We start from the raw sequence: 14,311 nt of genomic DNA, 5'->3' as shown, positions 1-14,311 counted from the left end.
ATTACATTCCCCTCTGCTGTAAGCTTGACATGCTGTGATCATTTATTACAATTTTTAACAATTTTCCTGGTTTAAATTATGGGGTGGTTGCATTAGACGCCAATTGGACGAACTCTCTTGGTAAATCAGGAATTAAAACATCAAACTATACAACGAGTATAGTTGTGCTAAAGATAGTTAGTTTTAAAAAATGCCTCAGTATATACTCATTCGTCATCAGTACCATCTGAGACATTAGGTAATTTAAGAAGAGATAAATAAAAACAAGTTAATATTGAAAAAACCTACATAAAATAAAATGCCATTGTCACTATTATCTGGGACACAGAGTAAGTTTACATTTAAAAAAAAAAAAAACAATAACATAAAAAGCTAATATTATACAAATAAACCAACATAATGAAATCCATTCATTACACACACACATATATATATATATATATATATATATATATATATATATATATATATATATATATATATATATATATATATATATATATGTATATGGACATTGATTAAGCTCACATTTAAAGAGAGACCCATTAAAATGTCTAAAGGTTTCTCTCCATTAACATAAACTTCATGTATTCAACTTTATGAACCATTGCTGGTGAACAGGTGTTTTGTGTCATTGTTGCATTGACCAATCAGAAGCCTAAATCTGATCAATTAAAATCAGTGAAATTGAGTATCACCATGACTGGGATTCATGCTTCATATATATATATATATATATATATATATATATATATATATATATATATATATATATATATTATATATTCTTTCCTCCACTGATGATTTTTTTTTTTTTCAAAATAAGCCAAAAAAAGAAAAAAAGCAGCACGTGTCTCCAAGCAACTAACTGTTGTATAATTAGTTATAATTCTTGGCCCGAAGTTTTACAAAATGTAACTTTCAGTGGATTTGCATGAAGCCCAACAATGAAAGTTGACACGCTACTAAAACTAACATTGTGAACCCAGACATTTTGACCGACAACTGACAGATTACATAATCCACGAACGATATAGAACAGCACATAATATCCACTCTAAAGTGAACCCAAAAGAAATGTAAGACTAATGCGAGGGCGCTGTGACTGACTTCCATCAACACGCCATGTGACAACTACATTAACACACATGCACACGCACGGATGAACTTCCTCTCGCCTTGCTTACCTTCATCAGCGGGAACCTTCAAAGAAAGGCTTGGAAACGCATTGGCGATGTATTTCCCGCGCACGAGGGAAGCTGATCTTGGAATAGTCTGCGCGCGGTTGGAATTCCTGCCCTCTCTCACACACAACTGGCAAAGCACTCTGCCTTCCTCCCAGGCTCATCCCATCTGCAAAGCGAGAGAGAGATGGAGCTCACAGGAGAGAGAGAGGAAAGTCAGCCAGGGAGATGGAGAGAGAGAGAGAGGGAGAGAGAGAGAGAGAGAGAGAGGGAGGAAAGGATGAGGCGAAAGAGAGTAAAAGAGGAGGAGAGAGATTGTTTCGATAATGCAGATTGTCATAAGAGAGCTGCATTCCTGGTAATCCAATAGAAGTGAAGTAAAAGCTTCTGTCATTTCAACAGACTTAATGAAAGCAATCTGATTAGGTGGCCCTGCATCTGCACAGCTTCCTTCAAACTCATTGTTTCGGATTTGTACCGGCCTGTCTCACTCTCAAATTAACTTGCCTTTAAATGTATTTAATGTTTGACTTGAATACTTACACGGTTCCAACTCCGAACGGCTCGGCGGAGGAGAGCCAACCGACTGAAACGGCTATTCTTTGAGTGAAATGAAGCTCAAATCCACTCAACGTCAAGGTCATCGGTTTGATTCCCTGAAAACAAGAAGCGATCAGATATATACCTGAAATGTGTTGAAAGTGGCTTTGGATATGTACATGCATGCATAATAATATGTTTGGGATGAGTAAAAGCTGTTTTAAGCTGAACAAGGCTTTATTTATGCGTTAAAAATACAGTAACATTGTGAAATATTTTACAGTTTTAACCATCCGGGCCTCTTCTGTTGGAACAGAGTAGAAAAAATACATTTTGATGGGGTTTTTTTTTACCATTTTTTGCATGTATTCTATGTGTGATTATACTGTATAAAGACTTTAGACGATTGAACTAACTTCTGACCAATTTAATGCATTATATTAAGAAATAAAAATTTCTTAAAAAAAAAAAAAACAAAAAAAAAAAAAAACAAATTCAAAGAATAATCACATGATTTGGTTTTTGGGGGTACTTTTAGAATCATAAAATGCATATGATATAGATGAATATTTTCATAAAATCATTGTCATGTACAATCAGGTAGCTGATATCCACCTGCGTCATAAAAAGCAGCTGACCTAAAATATAAAGTTATTTATTATTGATTACTACAGAAATATTCAGTCTCTGCAGTAATGTCTGTTCTCATCCATGCAAAAAAAACGTTGTTGTTTAGACCTTTACACTATACGACATATACAAAAATATAAAATCCACGACATAAACCTTTAGGCTACAATCCAACCACATGGTTTCAGTTCTCTTTCAGTATTATGCCCATTTACTCAAATTGCAGTGTTAATCAAAAACAAGGCAATTATCCCATATTCAACAACAGCAACAAAACTCCTTAATCAATCTCCCAAGCGGACCACGAAGAAACTAAAAGTCATGGTTTACACGTCTCGTATCGTAGAAGCACAAATGCAGAAGCCGATGCATTTTTCATCATTACCTTCCAAGCAAGACAGACGGCAGAGCGAATCAACTAAATGTAAACCAATTAATAACAGCAGCAATTGCATTAAACCATTGGATCCTAAAAAGAAAACCGCTGGAATTACTCTAGAAACGAGCCATTAACTACTTGAAGAATCTCTGCAAAAATCTCTCTTATAAAACCGCAGAGTGGTCCTATAAATCTGATTTACTCGTAGCGCTCAAACTAATATGATCGACAGTTAAGTAATAATTTGCGGATTACGGCAAGTGCATGTTTTTGATATTATCAGCAGATTTAAACATCAAGTGGATTGTCCAGCCGTCAGGGGCTGATGAATGACCACTCATTAGAATTGCAAAGGCGGAGCGGGCCGACGCTGTCAGCTGCCGCAGCGGAGCGTGATTCCAGACGGGGTTTGACAGGGCCACCAGACTCCATCGGGGTAATTAATTTGCCACATTCTAAAGGACGTAGGGTGTACTTCTCGAAATTAGGCCGGTAAAAGAAGTGGCAAAGGGTCGTGATCAATTGATTATCATGACGACTGAGATGGAGGCGACATGGCTGTTTAATGATTAATGTTTTTGTTTGTGTGGTTTCGGAGAAAGCCTTCCCATGCTAATCAAGTCCAGATAAGTTTCAGCTTCAATCGAGTTTGACAAGCTACAAGCATGTTGGCATATACAGCGGAAGCAGCGAACATAATATCTATCTTGTACTACAATAAACTGACTTTTTCATTTCTCGATCATTTTTTTTTAAGCGTGACTAGAATTTTCACTCATTTTCTGAACATCTACTCACACCGAGGCCATCAGAGATGTTTCTTCAGATGAACAGCTTTAACGTTACATCGCTGGCTCGCCAACGAGTGCACTGTGGTGAATGGGTGCCGTCAGAAACAGCTGATAAAAGTAATCGACAAGTAATCCGCACCACTCCAGTCCATCAATAAACACCTTGCGAAGCGAAAGGCTGTGCGTGCGTAAGAAACAAATCCATCATTAAGACATTTAAACTTGCTTCTGGCCAAAACACAAGTCCATATTTCAAGAAAGCAATATTATGAATAGAGGACTCATATTTCAGTGGGAATAAAACAGTTAAATCTTAACGGTGGAACCGTTTCTCACAAACATTTTTGTAAGAAAGCTTTTCACTTCACCAGATATTTATTGATGGACTGGAGTCATGTTAATAACTTGTGGATTATTATTATGCTTTTTCTCAGCTGACGGCACCCATTCGCTGTAGAGGATGCGTTGGTGAGCAAGTGAAGTAATAATATATTTCTTCACATCTCATATGGCCTGAGGGTAAGCAAACTCTCATCAAATCTACATTTTTGTTGACATTTTTCTTAGAGTCAACATTATTATTCGATCGCTTATCAAGCCACAAAAGTCGTAGTGCAAAAGCAGAACTAAAACTGTAATTATCCAAATGAAATGCAACAGTACTGTGTGCTAATGAGTGTTCCCCTCGGGGAGCTTCTCTGTTATTGGTGCTGAGTGGGTGGTACAGGCTAATTCCCAGAACAAGATGAGACATCAGTAGACAAAAACAAGGCTTGTACAGAAGCACAAAATCACTAAACAGGTCTAGGAGGTGACATCCACATTGTTCCTTTCTGGATTCATCTCTCAGGCTGACATGAGAGAGCTGCTCACTATTTTGGTCTGACGTATTTCTTAAAAGACGTTTACTGATTTGGGGTGGTCCACTGAGAACATGGAAAACCTTACGGTGAGTTTCAGATTCTTAGATTTTCAATGTCAGGAGTTAAATGCAACAAGTCTCAAAAGCGGTTTTAGGCACAGTGCAAAGTGTTGGATCTAAAAGGCCATTAAAACGGTGGTAAAATCATGGTTAATTAAGGATTTGAGTGGGTTACAGCTGTTATAAAACAACGGCAAAAAGTTTATGGTTGCCAACCAACAATTTAGCTTGACACATTAATATAGAATGTGAAAAAAGCTTAGCCAGTCAGAAATTCAGAGCTGGACTGTCCATTTTAGAAATATTACATAACCGATAAATTCTGTTCATAATTTAGGTACATAGTATTCAACAGCTAAAGTGCATAAAAACAAGTTAATCAAAGTTGTCCTAAAGCAAAAACCCATTTTTGGTTTTAAGTTTTAAGACAACTTTGATGAAAGGTTTTAAACCACTTTAAATGTTGGCTATTCTATATACTGCTACTAACCTACTATAATTGCTATTCTTAAAATTTTAAATATACTGCCACTTTTGCTTAATTCATCCTTTCTCAATAAACAAACTCATTTATTAATCTGACTCCAAATGTTTGAACAGCAGCGCAATTGTAAAAAAAGTGTGTCAAACTGTCAATAAAATTGTATTATTATTGTTTTATTGTTATATTATACAGTACTGGATTTTTCTTTTCTGGTTTGCTTTTTGAGATTATTTCAGCCTCTAAAGATGGTAAGAATGTATAATATCTTCTGTCTCTCTGTGAGCAGCCAGACAATTGGCGGGAGATTGTGAACAAGAAGCTTCACTTTCCACCGGAGCTGATTCCCGCCATCCAAGAGGGCAACATGGACTGGGTGGACAGTCTCCTCTCCCTCGGAGACGGGATCATCCGTCAGCTGGACGAGTCTGAGGATCGGTTATGGAGGGAAGCGTTGAACCTCTCCATCCGACTGGGCAGCGAAGACATCATGACCTCCCTTCTGCTCGGCGTCAAGTTCGACTTCCGCCAGATCCACGAGGCCCTTCTGGTGGCCGTCGACACCAACCAGCCCAGATTCGTCAAACACCTCCTGGACCGCCTGGATCAGGAGAAAGGCAACAAGATGGACGTTCGCTCCTTCAGCATGGCCATCTTTGATCACTCCATTGACGACTCTCAGTTCGCGCCAGGAGTGACGCCGCTGACGCTGGCCTGCCAGAAGGACCTGTATGAGATCGTAACTATGCTGACCCAGAGAGGTCATGACATTCCTCTGCCTCACTCCATCTCGTGCACGTGTCTGGAGTGCCGTAACGGACGGCAATACGACTTGCTCAAGTTCTCGCTGTCCCGTATAAATACATACAGAGGCATCGCCAGCCGCGCGTATCTCTCCGTCACCTCGGAGGACGCCATGCTCGGCGCTTTCCACCTCAGCAGAGAGCTGCGCAAACTCTCCAAGAAAGAACCAGAGTTTAAGGTGAGCCAAGAAAAATTCATTCATGTGTAGAAAACATAGCAAATGTGTTTTTCATGAACTATTATCTCTGCTTGATAGTAACTGATTGCATGTAAAAATCAAATTTAAGTACTTGAAATTAGATTTCATAATGGTTTTTTAAACAGATTACAGTTACTTTGATTACATATACAAAACACACACACACACACACACACACACACATATATACATACATATATATATATATATATATATATATATATACATATATATATATATATATATACACATATATATATATATATATATATATATGTGTGTGTGTGTGTGTGTGTGTGTGTGTGTATATATATATATATATATATATATATATATATATATATATATATATATATATATATATATATATACATATATATATATATATATATTGATTCTATATAATATGATTATATATTACACAATGGTAGTAAATTATGTGGTATGGTAGTAAATGGTAGTAAAAAACTTGATACATTAACCCGCAATTTTATAGTTTAAGTTTTATAGTTTTTTAAAGTCTTTTATAGAGTCTGGGAAAGCCAGCTGTAATGTAATGTTTAATGTAATTTATGGTGTTGATGATCGCAAAGAATTAAGTATATTTTCTATCTCTTTGTTAGTTTTGTTGTTGTTGTTGGTAAATAGTAATCCCATTCAAGTCTATGTGATAAATTAGGTACAACATAACATAATCCAGAATATGCTACTAACAATTTTCATTATTGGAAGCACAGTTTGCCAGTAATCTACCTAGCAGAAAATATGTTTTTCCCCTAATCGCCATCTTTTTTTTTTGAATTACCACTGTATTTATAATAACCCATTTTCATAGTTAGCAGCATTTGGTAAACACACTTCTTAACTGATCCTCAAAAGTCCTCATTGCCGTTTAGCCGCAGTACCTGGCGTTGGAGCAGCTGTGTCAGGAGTTCGCAGTGGAGCTTCTGGGAATGTGCCGGAACCAAAGCGAGGTCTCCACCATCCTCAACAGCGCTGAAGACGACAGCGAGGATGAAGAACTGGATGAACAGACGTTTGAGGAAGGTATCCCCAATCTCGCTCGTCTCCGACTGGCGGTCAACTATAATCAAAAACAGGTACTTCATCTTGGTTTAATAAACAATGTCACCATTTCACTACATACAAACTCTTTAGCTCAAAAGCATAAATAAATAAACACATACTTATATACCTCATATACATATCTGTATATTTATTTTCCTTTACAATAAAATAAAATAAAAAAATCGAAATTAAATAATCTAGTTAAATTAGTCAGTGTTCTAATAATAATAATAATAATAATAATAATAATAATAATAATAATAATGTGTTGTAATAAAAACTAAAAGGCTATATCTGGTTCAGGTCAGTGATATTTTAGCATTATTGAAATATAAATATTGATTATAGCACAATTTATAGTTACTGCTAATATGTTTTTTTTTATATTTTCTCTTTCATTTTAGTTAAAATGTTAGCCGTTATTTTAGTCATTTTTATTCATTAATTTATTATTAAATATGTCTACTTAGGTTTAATTTTAGTTTTAGTACATCAACTTATGAAAACAACCAAAGCTACCCTGGCAACTACCTGAACTGTTGAAGTTATTTTCATCTTTTATTTGATTTCAGTTATATTTATTTTCACTGAACTCTTTTTAGCAGTTGTTAGTTAACCACGCTAACCCTGGGTGAAGTAACACCGCAGACCCCCACTGCCCACACAGACTGACGGATCCGAGGAGAAACGCAGGGCATGTGAACATCATCTTTCAAAAGCGCGCAGTCGTTTGACCCCTGCGTCCGTGCCGTATGGGATGTCTGATTGATTGACAGTTGGCTGGGAGGCCTGACTGTTTGTTTTTCCTCATCTAGTTTGTGACTCATCCCATCTGCCAGCAAGTGCTCTCCTCCATTTGGTGCGGTAGCCTGTCTGGTTGGAGGGGAAGTCGAACCGCTTGGAAACTGCTGGTGTCTTTGGGGATTTTCATTACCATGCCATTTCTCTGCCTCGTTTACTGGATCGCCCCCAAGTCCAAGGTAAATTTGAGCCAGCTGTGATAAAAAATTAAGCAACGTAAAAATGAGCAGCGGGCCCGGGAAACCGATCTTACTCTATACAGCTTAAAAGTATTTCAAATATGAATTAATATGGACACTACTTTGTTCTGCCAGCTGGGAAAACTGCTGAAGGTTCCCGTGATCAAGTTCCTGTTACACTCGGCGTCATACATGTGGTTCCTCATCACCCTCCTGACGGAGTCGATTTTCATGGAGATCTACCGCAGCGATTTTGCCTCCAGAAAGCAGAACATTCTCCATAACTCTCTCCACATGATATGGGTTGCCGGTGGGTCACGCTGCCAAATAAAAATCCATAGGAAAACCACTTAGCAGGCATTTCATTCGCAGAGACAGTAGTTGTCTTTGAATTATTTCGAGAGAGTAAATGCAGTGGTTACTTTCTAAAACAGAGCGTTTATATTTCTGCATCGATAGGTTTCTTCTGGTTTGAGTGTAAGGAAGTTTGGATAGAGGGTTTGAAGAGTTACTTCCTGGATTTATGGAACATTCTGGATATGATGGTTCTGAGCATGTATCTGGCGTCCTTCACGCTGCGCATACTCATCATGCTGAAGGGATATTTCCTCTGTCAGGACTCCAGCACTCAAGAGCTGTGCGACTACTTCACCAACACAGGTGACATCTCGCATATTTTTTATTTAACCAGCGTTTTTTTGTTTTTTCATTCTTTTAACTAACAATCGATATAGCATGCTTACTGAAAGTAATATAGATAGATACTACATGACACAATAATAATAGTTTTATTGTATTTTTAATTAAACATTGTTATTAAATTACAAGTTATAAAAAATACAGTTATAATAACACCAATAATAATAATACATTTGTTACAATAAAATTGTGATGAATAATTTTATAATAAAATACTTTAATACAGTTAAGATAATAAACAACAAGACATTATTATTTTTATAATATTATATAATAAATTTAATTAATGCAGTTTATATATTATTGTATTTGTGCTTAAAATATTTCAGAATTTCCTACAGTTATAAATTAAATAACAGTAGTAATGATTTTTCTTTTATTAATTACAAACACAGCTAAATAATAGTAATAATAATGATTATTATTCATGATTATTGATTATTATTATTACGACTATTGTTATTGATTATTATGATCATTATGATTATTTTGATTATTATTATTATTATTATTATTAAATCACAATAAATGCAATGAAATCTTATAAAATAATTGTTCGTAAATGAACGTGGCAGAAGTAGTAACAGTAATTATTATCGTTTTTTTAAAACTACAAATACAAAAAAAACAAACATCTCAAATTAATAGTATTAATATATCATTATAACATATGTTTCTGAATAGTACGAGAGGATTGGAAACAGGAGGATCCTCAGTTGATTGCAGAGACTCTGTTCGCCGTGACCAGCATGCTTAGCTTCACACGTCTCGCCTACATTCTGCCGGCCCATGAATCCCTGGGAACCCTGCAGATATCCATGGGAAGAATGATCGATGACATGATGAGGTCAGATCTCGCTGTTTGATCTCTGCGATTGGACGTCCAGCAGCTATGAGGGGGAGAACACCATTAAAATCTATTTCATCAAATGTTTTTCTTGCTCTACAGGTTCATGTTTATCCTTATGATAATAGGAACGGCGTTTTTGTGCGGAATAAACAACATATACGTCCCATATGTTGTTTCTCCACATCTTGGCAGGTGATTAATAGCTTGTTTACATGTAATTACATGCGTTTGGTTGATTTGAAATCACCCAGGAGATGCATCTTAAATCTGCTCTGTCTGTCGTTTTCATTTTAGATTTAACGAAACATTTAACTTCCTCTTCTGGACCATGTTTGGAATGGCAAACCAGGAATACGTAGACATGCCCGATTACGCTCTGGCGGAGTTTGTGGGGAGGATCTTCTACGGGATTTTCACACTGCTCATCGTCATAGTGCTACTCAACATGCTTATTGCCATGATCTCCAATTCATTCCAGAGGATCGAGGTGTGAGGCTTAAAAATCATTATAAAAATGATACTAGAGAACATTTGTTGACCAGAGCGATGGAAGAAAATTCCGGGTACCCAAAAATGTAAAATGCTAAATATTTAAAATAAATGCCATTCCTTTGAACGTACTATTCATCAAAAAAATACAGAGAAATGGATTTCTAAATATTAAGCACCACAACTGTTTTCAACACTGATAATAAATGTTTTTGAGCAGAAAATTAGCATATTTGATTTCTGAATGATCATGTGACACTGAAGACTTCAAAATTCAGTTCTGGATCATCTTTAAACATTCAAATCAGGGTTGTAAGTTTAACGCAAGTGAAACAGCCACATGTGAGACTGTTATGAAGATTAATTGCCTTTTAGTGCATCTTATTTGGAAACGTACAGAAACGTGCTTTCATGTGTCTTTTAGTTATGTTTTATTCACTATTTATTACAAATATATCACTTCAGTTTTAGTTTTCTGTTTATATTAAAAAAAAGTTTGTGTAGCATGGATTAAAATTCATAAACAGAAATAATTTTCATGGAACACGTTCTGAGTTTTCAAAAAGTTGCCGGAAGCACGGTGGGGGTGACGTTGAATGAGAGCGACCGTGGTAGTGTAGTTAGCCTAAATTTAGCTTTTAAATTTATTAAGTTATTTTGTAAGCTTATACCTTTGAGAAATATGACGCGGGACAACAACTGCATATATATGCCGTTACGCCCTAAATTTCAAGATATCAATGCAAAAAAAATGCCCCGTATGAGTTTGTGTCTATCATCGTTATCACACGAGTGGCGAGAGCAGTGCATTTTGTCCCAAATGTGGTTTTATACAACCGTTAAAGAAGTATGATATTGTGTTGTGTTTTAAAAACAAGGGTGTTTTGCTCAAGTTTGCAGAGAACATGCTACCTTTAAAGCCATCGTTACCCGAGATTAGTTTCCGCGTTGAACAAATCTATAATTCAAAGACTTCATAAAGAGAGCCGCTCTCTTCATTCCTAAATGAATCAGCCGTTTGAACGAATCGAATAAAAGACTCACAATACATTTATCGCCACCTGCTGGCTTTTTTTTTTTTTTTTTTTTTTTTTTTTTTTTTTAAGTATTATTGTTTTTCATTTAGAATAAAAAAGGATAAAAACGTTAAAGGGATAGTTCAACTATACAATTTAAGTTATGTCAATTTACATAAAGCAACTTTTTTAATTTGACAAAAATAATAATAATCGACATCATGTAGGCTAATTCATTAGATTAAAGATTTTAATAAACTGACAGCCCTAATTCAAATAGAAAACAGTTATTCTAAATTGTAATAATATTTTATCATATTACAATTTTTACTGTAATGCATGATCAAATAAATTGAGAATATGAGGCTTAAAAAAAAATAAAATAATTCACTCTCTCTTTTCTTCTCAGGATGATGCAGATGTCGAGTGGAAGTTTGCTCGCTCCAAACTCTACCTCAGTTACTTCAGGGAGGGTCTCACTATGCCAGTTCCTTTTAACATCATCCCATCTCCAAAGGTTCTCTTCTATATCTTGAGGTAAGAAAACCTGCCTAAACGCTAGGTACAGCACTATCAAACCATATCAAAAATCATCAAATCATAATGCAGCCTCACACTTTTTACGACAGACTTTATATCATGTAGAAGCAGATGTGACCTTCTTGTTCCTCCCTCTCTGGTGTAGAAGCATCTGCCAAAAGATTTGCTGTTGCTGTAACAAGAAAGCCCCAGAATATCCTCCCATAGCATCTTTGGTGAGCATCTGAGGGGATTCTATCTCCAGATCCTCCATAATTCCTGGTTAAATTTGGCTGATGAGGTATTTTTCGTATCTATTTTTTTTTTTAGTCTAGCAATACCCTGAATAGCAGCGGAGGTCAAGGTGAGGGCAGAGTGCCATACCGCCTGCAGGTGACCAAGGCTCTAGTGCACCGCTACATCGAAGCCGCACGCAGAGAGTTCGAAGAGAGCAAGCGTAAAGGTAGGTCATCTCTTCGGCATCAGGTAATGATCCAAAAAGCTTTCAGCTATTAAAAAAATATAAACATTTGCCATTGCACATTAGTCAAACTATGTACCTTAAAATGAGATGTGACCTTAAGGTCAAAGATCTGCACGGGTAACCACACGGTTGTAGCTTCAAACCCCAGAAGAGGTGATCTTTTAGCAAGTCACTTCATCACAAGTTCCTCCAGAGGGACCGTCCCTGTAATTAAAGAATATATTAAGTGTACAGCAAACTAAAATTGATAAGTGTCTGATGAATCAATACTTACATCATCATCATCAGTGCTTGCGGTGGCACATTATCAAGTAAATGTAAGTGGTAATTTAGCAAAAAAGAAGTCTCAAAACATTAAGACTAATCAAAAGAAATAGTAAAGAAAGGTTAAGTGAGTGTATGCATGCATGCATATGTAAATAATTAAGTTTGTTAACCAGAAAATGCAGCAGTAGTACGAGTTGTATAATAGCATGCCGTTCCGAATCTTGCATCGTTTTGGCCGCTAACTGCTCTTGTTGCGCTCAGACGTTGGGAACAGAATCACGGAGCTGAATAAAGTTGTCGGCCGACTGCACACCGAGATGCAGGAGTTCCACCAGAAGCTGCAGTGGCAGAGCAAGAGCGACCCGGACCAGGCCAACATCCTGGGCAAATACATCTTGGGCGCAAAGAACAATTTCCGTGACTTTGATAAGAACAAAGCCACGGGGTTTGAAAACACAGGTCTCCCCATCAGTACGCACCCCGCAGAGGAGAAGGACGACGAGATCAAAGCAGGAGGGATCGTCTCGGGGGAGGGGGAGGAGCCCGAGTCCGAGGGCCCTGTGGAGCCCGTCCCGGGAGAGGAGACTACTTTCGAGACTGCTAGCACTCCTGATGCGTGAGAAACAAACACCGCAGTGTCGCAGTGCACAGCCATGTCCTAAAATATACCTAGATTACATCCACTTTCAATTACACAAATACATATTTACATGCATACGAATTCAACATTGTATCAGAATTGATATCTATATCCCAGCGCCTCAAGACAAGATTTAGGTTTAGATGCCAAATAGATACACAGACTTATATTTGCTGAGTGATCCGTTTACACAATAACTAAAATTAGCATTAAAGATCATTACTATAACAACAACTTTAAATGATAAATTACCAAAAAAAAAAAAAAAGTTATAGCTATATTATATACACATTTATTTTATTACAAATTAACATATTACTCAGAAAAGTTTAATTTTTTTAGTGCTATATGAAACATTTTTGCAATTCTTTACTTTGCAAAGGTCTTTAGTTTCAATTATGATAATTGCCAAGTAATTGCTATTAAATATTACTAAATGTATTTTTTAACATCCGTCCTCCTCCCATCAAATACTTATTTGGTTCTAACCTTAATCAGTTAATGATTTAAAACTTAATCAGTTTATTATAACTGCTGGGCAAAGCAACAAAACATATCTAAAAGTAATAAAGCTATCAGTTTAGTTAGAATTTTTGGGGTGAATGAAAAACATTGTCGAAAGCCTAAGCACCTTCACTTTCATTTAAGCCCTATTTTTGTAGCCTATTCCTGGAAAGTGCCAAATCTCTCCCACTCCTCTGGTGCCTTTTAAAAGTCATAAACATCATCTAAAAAAGTTCAGCAATTACACATAAAAGCCAGCTGGGGAGAAAGACAGCTCCGAGGCAATTTCTCAGGATGATTGAGGACTTTAAAACTTGTTTCTTTAGCTATTGCATTGATTGAACGGCGCGCCGAGTCCAACATATTCCCCGAACAATTTAGAAAAACTATTTAATAAAAGGATCTTTACATTAGGTACGTTGTAAGTTAGCCCAAGCGAAACGCATAAATCATGACGAGGCACCAGAATGGGGGTCTCGCAGAAAGCGTCGCGTTATTTGAATGCGAGCGCGGTGAGATTAGCGTCCCCCGATGATTGGACACTTGACACAGTGCGGTGCCCTCCCTCTCTCCGAGGGTTAGTCAGTTTCTCGTGTTGTTTTAATTAAGCGCGAGCTGCGAGTGTGTGTTCCCGGGGACCCGTTGCGGCATCGCAGCCTGCTGCACACCTGCTGTTTGTATCACTCTGCGCAGAAGCCTGGGGAGCCCTCACACTCTTTCAATACACACAGGCAGAGTGGCCCCGCTGGGACACCGTACCTCCAAGAGGGGGAAAAATGAGTTTGCCTTGAGACACCAAAGTGGTACAACCAGAACTCTCAGAAGCAAGAAGCCAATAAGTTCAACGGAAATTACATTTTAAAAT

The 14,311-nt window shown here is 36.9% G+C and overlaps 2 protein-coding genes across 9 annotated transcripts in view; one reads left to right on the top strand and one right to left on the bottom strand.

Moving 5' to 3' along the window:
- robo2 (roundabout, axon guidance receptor, homolog 2 (Drosophila)) overlaps positions 1-1,343 on the bottom strand; it is a 366,772-nt gene extending 365,429 nt beyond the window's left edge. For 7 of the 8 annotated variants that reach the window (XM_043259047.1, XM_043259054.1, XM_043259051.1 and 4 more), the window contains exon 1: positions 1,188-1,343. The gene's annotated coding sequence lies outside the window, so the exon portion shown is untranslated. The remainder of the gene's footprint in view (positions 1-1,187) is intronic. The other variant, XM_043259057.1, reaches the window with a different exon arrangement.
- A 3,115-nt stretch (positions 1,344-4,458) lies between these two features.
- On the top strand, positions 4,459-14,223 carry trpc2a (transient receptor potential cation channel subfamily C member 2a). Its single transcript, XM_043258188.1, has 13 exons — positions 4,459-4,473; positions 5,217-5,909; positions 6,827-7,030; positions 7,814-7,978; positions 8,114-8,288; positions 8,438-8,638; positions 9,362-9,524; positions 9,627-9,719; positions 9,822-10,014; positions 11,442-11,569; positions 11,718-11,787; positions 11,882-12,014; positions 12,564-14,223. The coding sequence occupies exons 1-13, from the start codon at positions 4,459-4,461 to the stop codon at positions 12,920-12,922; spliced, it is 2,592 nt and encodes an 863-aa protein (XP_043114123.1). The 3' UTR covers positions 12,923-14,223.
- Positions 14,224-14,311: the final 88 nt, after the last annotated feature.

The sequence above is a fragment of the Puntigrus tetrazona genome, chromosome 15, assembly GCF_018831695.1.
Source record: "Puntigrus tetrazona isolate hp1 chromosome 15, ASM1883169v1, whole genome shotgun sequence".
NCBI lineage: Eukaryota > Metazoa > Chordata > Actinopteri > Cypriniformes > Cyprinidae > Puntigrus > Puntigrus tetrazona.
Note: the sequence above shows the minus strand (reverse complement) of the source record. Positions and strands in the feature narration are given on the sequence as shown.